This window comes from Hyperolius riggenbachi, chromosome 11 (assembly GCF_040937935.1).
Source record: "Hyperolius riggenbachi isolate aHypRig1 chromosome 11, aHypRig1.pri, whole genome shotgun sequence".
NCBI lineage: Eukaryota > Metazoa > Chordata > Amphibia > Anura > Hyperoliidae > Hyperolius > Hyperolius riggenbachi.
Window position 1 is genome coordinate 15,485,367 of NC_090656.1, and position 13,189 is coordinate 15,498,555.

Genomic DNA, 13,189 nt, shown 5'->3' on the forward strand with positions numbered 1-13,189 from the left:
AATGCCCTGTCCAGAACGGTCCATGTTGGGTCAACCCTGAGGGTAGCAGACCGCGACCGGTCCAGGGGAACCGAGCCACAGGCTCCAATAGGTTTTCCCGCCGTACCGGCAACTCGAGGCCCGTCAGCCAGGTTAGCGGCGCCGCCACACATCTTGCGGATGAGTGGCTAAGCCACGGACAAGGGGGAGGGCTGTCACGGACGATTGCGGGGACGCAGGCGCGTCCTGGAACCGCCCGTGAAGAAAAGAACGATCGCACTCGATTCCTGCATCGATTGCGCCTCAGATCAATAAAGCCAAGATCTGATGTGCAGTATCCCTCTGCTTAGGAACAGCTGGGAAATCTGTCTTAGCTGAAATGACAGCCTGGGGGGAAGGTGTTAATTAGCTTGGACATATTCCCTGTGGAAGGCACAATTTCCCTTTTGGCTCTGGGAACCAGGTGACACCTAGATGTTAATTAGTCAGCAGAGAACTCACTCTGCCATTTGGGGAAGACAGGATGAGCTCCCAGCAGGGGGCTATTCAAAAAATCTGCTCTGCTCAGACCGGCCGGAGCCATATTAGAAAGCATGGAGTTTAGTATTTTGAGCATGTTTAAGCAGTACCGTTCAGGTGAGAAATGTGAAAGTTATATCATTCTGCTGGTCCGGATCTTGTGAGTGTTTTGATATTAAATTTGGGCCACTGTCCTAAACAGAACTCTGGGAATTCCACCGTTTTTTAACCAGGCATGCAAACATGCCCAAGTTTGATATCATATTAATCGGTAGGTTCTGGGGATCAAGAATATGTACTTATTATTTGTGAGCCGGCCGCGCAGGTCTGCCTAGGGAACATGTCAGGATTATGAGCTTGCTAAAGCCCCTGCCCACATGTGATTTCCATAGTCCGGCCTGGAGGGCCGACTCTGGGAGCCCGCCTCTGAGCTCAGCTCCATAAAAAGTGAATGAGCTGCCTGGGAAGAGGTCCTCCACACTGAACCATCTTGCACTCATCAGATGCCAGCTTGAGGATATGCTGGCATCCACCTGGTCTGAACTCTGAACTCTGGACTTTGAAACCAAGGACTTTATGATTCTTCCCACAATAAGGACATCTTTCCAGGAACTAAGTATTTTTCTCCCTTCTTTTATTTTTCATACTGGCTATTACTGTTTTACTAATTGGTGATTTTCATAATTGTCTGTATATATTAATTATTTATATTGCGTGAATAAACGACTTTCCCCAAGTCATTCACTGTTTCGCTACCCTGCTTATCAGCACACACAGAAATGATCCCGGGTCTCTGAAGATACGCTACTGTTTGTTTGTTGTTGGCTAGACAGAATATCGTGTGTTTAACCGTTTTATTCGCAGGATTAGTCAGTCAGTTAGTGGGCCCCACGGTCCCATAGTAACCGCGGTGGTGGCAGTTTACTCTGAACCAGTAGGTGACGTTGTAATTACCCGTGTCTCACAGGCTCCCTTCTGAGTTGTCTGCGGCTAATTCTTAACGGTTCCTGCGCATTGACTGCGACCAGAGTTCGCACGATCTGTGCGCTGGCACCGTTTAGAAGGCTAAGTGCGGTCAGCCACTAGAGCTCCTGTGACAATAACCATGAACTTAAGTCTTGTAAACAAGCTTTCCAAACAACATACGCAACTTGGTTATCACCCTATCAGCTCACAGTGTATTCCCTCCCTGTATTCCCTCCCTCTCTCAGTTTAATGATTTTTTTTTAAATACAATGAGTACTTTACAGTATTGCTTGAAATTTTCGCCAGTAATTTTCGCATAAAAAAATGCCTTTTTTCGATTGTGAGAATGTTCATTGCATTTTTGTGTTTGTGTTTTTCGTAAAAAAAGAGGAAAAATCAACTGTGATAATAGTGATAATTAATGAAAAGCACAAACATGCAGAAAAACAATATTTTTACCACTAATATGTTTATTGTGAAAAATCAATATTTTTACCATGAAAAGTGTGAAAAATAACAAAACTTATTTTTGATGGCATTTTCTCTCGACAACTCATTTTAACATTATTTTCAGAAAATTACTGTAAAAAGAATATTGCCATTTTCGCTCATCACAAGTACTGTACTTCATTAAACATTTTCAAAACATTAGGCTATATTTAAAAACTACATAGCTGTTTCTTATAATGATACGCAGACATGAGTAGAAATTATTAGAAAAATTACTGAGAAATTTAATTTATCTTGAGTTAGATGTCCTCATTTTGGTTAATTATAGTCACCTTTCCATGTTTGTATCTGCTGTAGGTTTTCACTTGGAGATGTCTGTAATCTCCTGACTTGTACCAGTTTTTCACTAAAACTCTCAACCTGGGTTCAGATTCTTTATTGTAGTAAAAGGTTATTTCCCGATCAGAGTCAGATTTTAATCCAATTATCTCTAATGTCTCAGAATTGTCAACATAAATCAAGTCTTCTTTCCCGTCTTTGGCAAAGTTGTTTATCATTTTTGTACCGGTGGAATCTATGAGGTTATAGACGTCTCTTCCTTCTCCTCCATGAAGGACATCATATCCACCCATGGGCTGTATGAGGTCACTGCCTCCACCACCGTTCAGATAGTTATCATCATCATTTCCTATAAGTATGTCATCATAGCTGGAGCCCAGTATGTTCTCTATTCCAAAGTAGAGGTCTCCCTCAGCATCTGCACCAGCTCCATACCCAAGATGCAGGTTTACAAACACACCCCTTTCAGTACTGAGGTCTCCTAAGAACAATAAGGCATCTGAACCTGTGCCTCCATACACTGTATCAGCCCCTGGACCTGGATAGATAACATCATCCCCTTCTTCTCCAAGGATTAGGTCATCTCCATCACCTCCCTGGATTTGGTCATCTCCAGCTCCACCAGAAAGATAGTCTTTTCCATCTGATCCATAGAGAATGTCATTTCCCTCTTTACCATACAACACATCAGTGTTTTTACCCCCTATAACTGTATTATTTACACTATTTCCCGTGATGAAGTTTCTTTCCTGAAGAGATCCATATACAGTTGGCAAAGACTGGAAGACCCCTGTTGAGAGATCAAGGTGTAACTCTGTAGTGAGAAATCTGTTATCTGCAAACAATGGTTGTATTGCTAGAGCGTCTTCAGAGAAGGTGAACACCATGTTATTAGTTTTCACTATCAAATGTCTGTAATTTGTATCTCTGCCAAAATTCAGTAGACGACATTGCCATTTAGCAGCTGAAGGAGCAGATAACACTATGTCCTGGGCATGGCCATCATGTGAAGTTGTGTGTGTTTCATAATGAATATCTTCAAAGTTAACATCAAGTATCAGATAATCTACTTTTTGATCAGCTGCATGATTGTCAATTTCATAAAGGCCTTCATAATGTCTCCTTAGCATGTACGTGTCTCTGCCACCCTCACCCACCATTGATGCTCCCTTTGTCCCTGGATCAATGTAATTGTCTTTTGCATTTCCAAATATTTTAATGAATCTGGGAGGTCCAAAAATCTTGGTGGCCCCTTCATATAGTCCAGATCTAGTGTCCAGAGCGTCCATGGGTAATGTATCTCTGGAGTTATCCACAGCATATATGACTGGTGTAAATTCGCTTGGAATGCTGAAGATTATTCCATCCTCTGTCCGGATCTGTAAATGTCTGTACTGTTCAGATTTGCACCAGTCGATTAATGTAACAATGCAAGCACCACTATTAATTTCCAAATTATCTGTTTTGGTAACCGACATGCTAACCATTGTCTCATCTGCAAAATAATCAACAGAAATGCCACGGTTAAAAGACAGGTTGTTGAATTTCTTCTTTATATAAAGAACATCCATTGCACCATCTTCTGCATAGTTATTTATTGATATTTTATACCCCTGACAAGACACGATATATGTGTCACTCCCATTTCCTCCAGTTATGTCTTCTGCTCCTTGAATGAAATTAGGCTTACTGTTTCCTTCAATTGTGTCATAGTATGGCGAGCCTACCACAGTCATTATATATTCATTTCCAGGAATGGAATTTAAGTCAATATTTACTTCCTGTTTAGAATCACTATAGTCCAATATCAGCGGAGTGATTTGTGGTGTGGCCGTTGTGTTGGAGACCTGGAACACAATAAAATCTCTGGTTTTGAATATGATATGTTGCCATTGCCATCCTCTCTTCCAGTCCTTGATGATAATGCACATTTTTCCATTGGAGTCCCAAATCTTCAGAGACTGTGGATGTGTGAGGCCAACCTCCAGAGTTTTATACTCTACGGGCAGCTCAGCTATGTCCATTAAGTCATCATTTGCAAAATTATCAATGGTGTCACAGCTCTCTTTTTCTCCTATGAAATACATATCATTACCCTCCCGACCGACAACAGTATTTGAGCCGCTTTGTCCTTGAATCACATTATTCAAATGATTTCCTTCTATAGTGTCATCAAAGTCAGTCCCTATAACAGAGACAACTGTTTCCCAAGGTGGATTTTGCAGGTCAACATTCATGGTGGAATCCCTGTTTGAGAAATCCAGAGTCAGTGGGTGTAAGTCAACTTTTCCATTCAACCTGACTTTTCCGACATCAAACAGGACTCCATCAGTGCTCTTAAAGCTCATATGTTGGTATTCTTCTCCAAGAAACCACTTCTTAATCTGAACTTCATGAACATTATTGTAAAAGAACGTAAGATCATTGCCTTCTTTTCTGGCATTTATTTGTTGGAATGAAATATTGAAAATTAAAAGGTCCATCAGTTTGTCATTCGCTTGATTACAGATGTCAGTTTTCCCTCCTTCAAGTGGAATATAGTAGATATCCTGACCATTCCCACCATGGACAAAGGTCATTTGTGGACCTAATAAAAAAACATCATTTCCATCTCTTCCGTGAAGTTCATAATGATATTTATCAAGAGTGTAAGAAAGACCTGTAACGACGTTTTGTTGCACAGCAAAGAAACGGTTGGGTTTGGCGTTGCCCAAATAAGTACCGTATAATGATTTTTCATCTGCAGTTATGGAAGCAATGACCTCCTCAGTTTTTAATGGAATAAACCAAAATGCAGTTGCTGTTTTCGGCTTCATTTTAATATTTAGAGCTTCTCCAATTCCTAACACTACATCTACAGAATCACAATCTTTATCAAACAAAATCTCTTTTTCAATTCTTGCAGATGTAACAGGATCAGTAAGTGTGATAATCATTGAACTGTGGTCTGTTAGCTCAACATGAATGTTTCCACCATAGACAGAGTCTTCCCCTTTTGTGAAGTCTACTATTCTATGACATGTATGTCCATCTTGTTCATCTAAAATCTTGAAGTAATTCTCAGCAGTTTGCAATTGATGCACAGTGTCCATACTCTTCCTGTGCTCTGCATCTAGACTCATCACGTTATAGATCCATCCAAATACATGAATCTGTTTCCATATGTCCACAAAACTATTAGCTAGGTCTCTAATGGCTAAACCAATGCCTTTTATTACAGCTACAAATTTGTCCTGTAAACCAGCATCTGGAGGCAAAGAATCCAGCTCATGTTTAATTTCATGGTAGAGTGGGTCAATCACTAGACGAATTATGGTCAAAGCTACAGTTACTGGAAGCATTTCTGGTCCAGCCAGTGCAGTGATAAATATTGCTTCATCCAGTGCTGCATCCACTATTCCAACTGTAGTACCTTGCTTGAGATCCTCATATATATTAAATGCAGTAAAAGCAGCTGAAAGGACAGGGACTGTCTTAGCCAGACCTCCAGCTTCCTCCAAAGCACTTGTGAATTTTGCAGCTTCAGCTTCTCCTAGACCATCTGCAATCTTGGTAACTGAACTCTGAGCAACTGTCCCAACAAACTCATTAACTGCTTCATTAACACCAGTCAGTTCCGACAGTCCGTGCACACCCTGGGCTAACATGACACCTCCTTCCCATTTTCTGCCCTCAGCAAACATCTGGTTTGCAGCTTGAAAGCCCATCAGAGTGCCATAGATGGCCAGGCCATGGTTGATTTTGCCAGAGGCTGAATGGGTGTCATCAAAATACGAGTCCAATAATTCTTCTGATTTTAAAGTAACCTTCTCATTTGGCATTAAAATCTCTTTGGTCTCTGCAGGGTTTTGTTTGTTCTTCAAAACTATCTTTATACCTTCTGCATATCTCTCAACTGATTTCATTTTTTGATATTTGGCCAGATCTTCTGGAGCCAGTTCCATAATTGTGTTGGTTATTTTGTCCACAAGTTGTCTCCTGTCTTCCATCATCTTTAACTGTAATTCTGTCTCTAAGCTTTTTCCTAAGCCATCATGTTCAAGGTTTAGAAGGTCACTTTTTGCGTCGTCAGATAATGGCCTTGGTGATTGTCTTCTGTGTCCCCTAGTTGGCATTTTGTTTAGCTTGAGATCTATCTCTCCCATCCTTATTTTAGCATTTTCTGGGGACATTTGTTGTGGACGTTTACGGGATAACCTTGTGTGGAAGTTTTCACTATGTGTCCATTGTAGCCATCTCTTCATGGTAAGCAATGTTATCTCTTTAACTTCACTGCGCTGATTCTGATCAGTTGTCTTATAGTCTAGACCTATGGCGGCATTGTTTCCTGCCCATGTTCTACCTCTTGTCATTGGGTTGTTAGAGCGAAAATGTTTAAAATTATAACAAAGATCCCAGCTTAGGCGATTGGTAATAAATGTGTTTGGATTTCTAACAGCCTCTGAGATATGGGTGGCGAGAACAGCAATTCCATCATAAGGATTAATGTGCCCAATTTCACTTTGTTTTCCCCCCACCCATTTTTTTGCCATGTCTACAAATGTATTCCAATTTTCCATGTTATTATTCATGTCTTTATATGTTATGTGTGTTTTAGTCATAATCTCGTTAAGTGTATCACGGTTATAATTTTGGTTGGTGGTGTCATATAGGTTCACATAGAAGTCCTTCATATTAATACTGTAGATGTAATCCTTAAATCGATACAGCTTTACAGATTGTCTAATTTTTTCATCAATGGCGTTACGAATATCCCTAATTCGGTAGTATTTATCAAACTGATCATTTACCACATTTTCGTGTTCTACATATGTTTCCTTGTTAGCATACTGGTTCATTTTCTCCATAAGTGCCTCACCTTTATCCTCCTCTAACTTTACTTGTTTAGTAACTCGTTCCCATGTGTCTTTTAGTTTAATGTTGTTGTCAATGGTTATGCCATATTCCTGTAGTTCTCTCTGGTATGACATGAGCAGCTCTCTTCTCTTTGTGTTTGCGCTTTGTATGATATCCTTTATGTTATCTAATAATCCATCCATGCTCTCTATTGTACGGACCTCGACAGCTAAGTCATTATGCACATTTAGACTTCCCTTGTCCAGATGTTCTATTTTTGTATCTCGCAATGTAGAAACCTCTGTTCCAAACAGTTTTCCTGCAGTGTCTCCAATAAACTGAGCAATGTCATTGTTTGAAATGCTATAGTAGACACCATTTTCTACATAGTACAGGGGAATGTCAGCCCGAGGTGCCAGCGGGTCATACTGTATGGCAATATTCTGACTGTCTAGCCACACCGGGCTTCTCCCTGTTGTATCACTCACTTCTCTCAGGGTGTTGTCTTCTCCTAAGTAGAATTTTCGCTTGTGTTCTGGGTTGTATTTACTCCACAGCTCTGGATCATTCTTGTCCATTGTCATTTTGCTTCCATCATCATCCACTGCAACCTTAGCTGTGCGAATAGAGACAGAACCAACAGTGACTTTTCCTCTTTTCAGTCCAAGCAAGAATTCTTTGGTAAAAGCTTCACCGTGTTTCCCAGCTCCGGTTTCACAAGAGACTATACTTATTTCTTGAATTGTTCTTTGCTTTGATGGCCAGTGAAGAGGGGGCTGAGGCTCCCTCAGTTTCAGGATAACTTTTGCCAATTGATTTGCGGTTTCTCCGCCCACAGACACCTCACCCTCCCTGTGACCATGTCCTACCAGTGCAACCTTGGTATGTTCTGTTATCTCAACAGTATTGGTTCCTTTGGTTTTCAAAATTTTGAATTGACCAGGTGGATCATTCCACTCCAGCAGAGTTTTTGGACGATTTCCTGCTGTTTTCTTATTGAGCAAGGAATCAGCAGCATGTTGGACAGTGTAATCTGTGCCAAGTTGAATAATGATTTCATTGTCAATGTTATCACTCTGTAATATAACTGTTTCCTCGTACCGATGATTTCTATTCACCGTGCTGGAAGATACCTGTGAGGAGCACACAAGAGAACCAAGATCAGAATTCAAAATGTTTGTGCAACAATACATAACTTAAAGAAACTTTATTTTTCATTAATCTAGTATATTATATTCTGGGAGAAAACTTAAGTATGCCTTCAGTGAAAATATACTTATAACGTAAACAATTGTATTTATCCTTCTACTTTTAAAAAGTACTTTTAGATACCCCACAGTTTTATGTTATGTTTAAAAACTTAAAGGGAACCAGAGACGAAGCACCCTTGTGTATTTTACCATATATATCAGTAAGAACTAGAGATGGGACGACGAATCCGGCGAATCCACGAATCCCTCGAATATTGGGAAATATTCGAGATTCGTGGATTCGATTCCCGACACCATTTTCCACTTTACGAATCCGCCAAATCCCGACGCTGCATCGCCGCGCATCCGCCGCTCGCACTCGTCCTCCTCCGACCCGCGCCTCCTCCGACCGCCCCGCGCCTCCTCCGCCCGGCCGCCCGCATACTTTGTATCAACTCACCTGTCCAGTGGAGCGCAGACAGAGCGGCAGACCTCTCGCTGACTTCCTGGTTCCCTCTAGTGACGGCTTTTACAATGACGTCATCAGTAAAAGCCGGTCCGGCCACTAGAGGGAACCGAGAAGTAAGGACGAGGTCTGCCGCTCTGTCTGCGCTCCACTGGACATGTGAGTTGATACTTATGCAGGGGTGAGCGAGGAGGCACGGGGGACGGAGGAGGCCATGGGGGTGAGCGGAGGAGGCACGGGGGGGGGAGCGACACCTACCTACCTACCACTTTACCTACCTACCTGCCACTATACCTACCTAAAGGCCCCCTATACGTACCTACCTACCTACCGGGCACTATACCTACCTACCTACAGGCCCCTATACCTACCTAAAGGCCCCCTATACTACCTACCTACCACTATACCTACCTACCTACAGGCCCCTATACCTACCTAAAGGCCCCCTATATGTACCTACCTACCTAAAGGCCCCTATACCTACCTAAAGGCCTCTATACCTACCTACCTAAAGGCCCCCTATACGTGCCTACCTACCTAAAGGCCCCTATACCTACCTACCTAAAGGCCCCTATACCTACCTACCTACCTACATACCTACCTATACTTAAGGCCTTATACCCTGCTACCTATACTGAAGGTCCCTTTAACTACCTACCTACCTACAGGACACTATACCTACCTACCTACCGGCCACTATACCTACCTACCTACCTACAGGCCACTATACCTACCTAAAGGCCCCCTATACGTACCTACCTACCTACCTACCTAAAGGCCCCTATACCTACCTACCTACCTAAAGGCCCCTATACTTACCTACCTACCTACCTACCTAAAGGCCCCTATACCTACCTACAGGCCTCTATACCTACCTACCTACTTAAAGGCCCCCTATACGTGCCTACCTACCTAAAGGCCCCTATACCTACCTACCTAAAGGCCCCTATACCTACCTACCTACATACCTACCTATACTTAAGGCCCTATACCCTGCTACATATACTGAAGGTCCCTTTAACTACCTACCTACCTACAGGACACTATACCTACCTACCTACCGGCCACTATACTTACCTACCTACCTACAGGCCACTATACCCACCTAAAGGCCCCCTATACGTACCTACCTACCTACCTAAAGGCCCCTATACCTACCTACCTAAAGGCCCCTATACCTACCTACCTACATACCTACCTATACTTAAGGCCCTATACCCTGCTACCTATACTGAAGGTCCCTTTACCTACCTAAAGGCCCCTATACCTACCTACATACCTACCTATACTTAAGGCCTCTGTATACCCTGTTACCTATACTGAAGGCCCTATACCCTGCTACCTATACTGAAGGTCCCTTTACCTACCTAAAGGCCCCTATACCTACCTACATACCTACCTATACTTAAGGCCTCTATATACCCTGCTACCTATACTGAAGGCCCATATACCCTGCTACCTATACTGAAGGCCCCTATACCCTGCTACCTATACTGAAGGCCTATATACCCTGCTACCTATACTGAAGGCCCATATACCCTGCTACCTATACTGAAGGCCCATATACCCTGCTACCTATACTGAAGGCCCATATACCCTGCTACCTATACTGAAGGCCCATATACCCTGCTACCTATACTGAAGGCACATATACCTTGCTACCTATACTGAAGGCCTATATACCCTGCTACCTATACTGAAGGCACATATACCCTGCTATCTATACTGAAGGCCCCTATACCCTGCTACCTATACTGAAGGCCCATATACCCTGCTACCTATACTGAAGGCCCATATACCCTGCTACCTATACTGAAGGCACATATACCCTGCTACCTATACTGAAGGCACATATACCCTGCTACCTATACTGAAGGCCTATATACCCTGCTACCTATACTGAAGGCCCATATACCTTTCTACCTATACTGAAGGCCCATATACCTTGCTACCTTTACTGAAAGCTACCAATATTGAAGGCACCCATACCTAGCTAGCTATACTGAAGGCACCTTTACCTCGCTACCTATACTGCTGGCAACTATACCACGGATCGCACAATTCGTATGTGCAGGATTCGTTAGATTCGGGATTCGAAAGGTTCGAGATATTCGAGAACCTTTTTAGATTCGGATCCGGATTCGGATTCGAAGAAATTGTGGATTCGTCCCATCCCTAGTAAGAACATTAGAGAAAACACTTACCATGCTCTCTGTTTCATCCTCACTGCTAAAAGTTTCTGTTATCAGCTGTGATAAAAATCCCGGACTGAGCATTCAGTTTGGCTTTGCAGGGAATAATTATATCTGAGTCATTATAGCAGAGCCACAAGGGGGCAGGCTTGGGCTTGAAAAGACACCAGAGAAGACAGACTCAGCTATAATCTTTCCATAGCAAAGCTAGACTGAGTGCTCAGTCGGGGATTCTTATCAGAGGTGATAACAGACAGAGTAAACAGAGAACAATGAAACAAAGAGCAGATTAGGTGTTTGCTGTCATGTTCCCACTGATTTATAAGGTAAAATACAAGAGGGTGCTTCATCTCTGGTTCTCTTTAAAATAGTTAATTTATTGTTTTGTCTCAGCTCAATGACACAGTTTGTCACAAGCCTCATAGAGCTAAAATATATGAACGATTCATCTTTTTTATCTATGTACTGTTCTCAGAAGCCCAGTTCTCTTTCAGAAGAGCATTTTAAAAGGGTATCTAAAGAGAAACAAAGGTGAACAGTTTAATTGGACCATGCCTTGTAAGGGTTTTTTTCGCCTTCCTCTGGATCAACAGGGATATGTGAGGGAGCAGGCTGGTGTTGTACTTTATACTGGTTGAACTCGATGGACGTATGTCTTTTTTCAACCAAAATAACTATGTAACTATGTAACCAGTTCAGCATTCAGTCATTTTTCACCTTATGCATCTGAGCAATTTTCACCTCCCATTCATTCGCCGATAACTTTATCACTACTTATCACTATTAATTGATCTATATCTTGTTTTTTTCCACCAATTAAGCTTTCTTTGGGTGGTACATTTTGCTAAGAATTATTTTTTTTTCTGAATGGCAGAAAAATGGCAAATATTAACCATTTCAGCCCGCGGGTATTTTTCACCTAATGGAGGAGAGGATTTTTCACATTTCAGCACTCCTCCCATTCATTCCCCAAAAACTTTATCACTACTTATCACAAATAAATCATCTATACCTTGATTTTTCTGCCACCGATTAGGCTTTGTTTGGGTGGTACATTATGCTAAGAATTATTTTATTCTAAATGCATAATTATGGGAATAATAAGAAAAAAATGAAAAAAAATCATTATTTTTCAGTTTTCAGCCATTATAGTTTTAAAATAATTCATGCTACCGTAATTAAAATCCACACATTTTAGTTGGCCATTTGTCCTAGTTATTGCAACATTAAAATTATATCCCTAGTATAATGTAAGTTGATAATATTTTATTTGGAAATAAAGGTGCATTTTTTTCAGTTTTACATCCATCACTAATTTTTAGCCCATTATTTATTATATGCCCTCTTGACATAGATATTATTTTTATTTTTTTTCCCCTAAAGTCAGTAGGTGTATTTTACTATTTGGCCACAAGATGTCCCCGCTGAGCAAAATTCTATGTAGCGTACAAGTATGCTACATAGGATACAGTGTACCGCTTCATTGTAACTAAGGAAGTGACGCATGGTTTCAATGGAAACCTGTGATCACTGTGCTGATTATGAATGTAAGCTCGCAAGGGCAGGGACCTCCTCCTAGTGTTTCTCATACTGCTGTAATTTTAACATATGTACATGTACCAACTACACATCAACTATGTATGTATTTGTATTAATTCTATTCAATGTCATGACTGTACAGTGTCTTGTATTTCTTATGTATATTTGTTCCCCATTATTTGTTTGTACTATGTACAGCACTACAGAAGATGTTGGCGCTATATAAATAAAAAATAAAATAAAAAATAATAATAATAATAGAGATTATGAATGAGATTATAATTGAGAACATTGTTCCCATTCATAAATGTAACCATTTGGTGGCAGAAACCAGTGGGAATCACTGTGAGGATATATTGGGGTGAGGATGATATGTACGGTAATATGCAGAATATAGCCGCCGTATGGTATCGCACAGAAGCGTATTTTTCATTTTTCGGGCTGTATCACAGGTATGGCAGCGAGCTCCATGGACACTGGTAATGTAATTCTGTATGTAGATGTACATTACCTCTGCCCTCATTGTCCAGCAGGGGAAGAGGTGTCTACTGCTAATTAGCTGCCAATTGAGGAAGAATAGGCTGGTCGGCATGGCTTTTGAACTCTGGAGTCAGCCATTGTCCCATTATACAAAGCAAGACTACCAGAGTCTTGGGGACAGGGGAAGCTGACACAGGAAGGTTTGAAATTTACATGACAGCCGGCTGGAAGGG

At 41.5% G+C, this 13,189-nt stretch overlaps 1 protein-coding gene across 1 annotated transcript in view; it reads right to left on the reverse strand.

Annotated features, from left to right (window-relative positions):
• Positions 1–1,916: 1,916 nt before the first annotated feature.
• The window catches only part of LOC137539145 (uncharacterized), an 85,428-nt gene continuing 74,155 nt past the window's right edge, over positions 1,917–13,189 (reverse strand). The window contains exon 5 of the mRNA XM_068261647.1: positions 1,917–8,222. Within this exon, the coding sequence (XP_068117748.1) occupies positions 2,214–8,222 (6,009 nt within the window). The 3' untranslated portion in view covers positions 1,917–2,213. The remainder of the gene's footprint in view (positions 8,223–13,189) is intronic.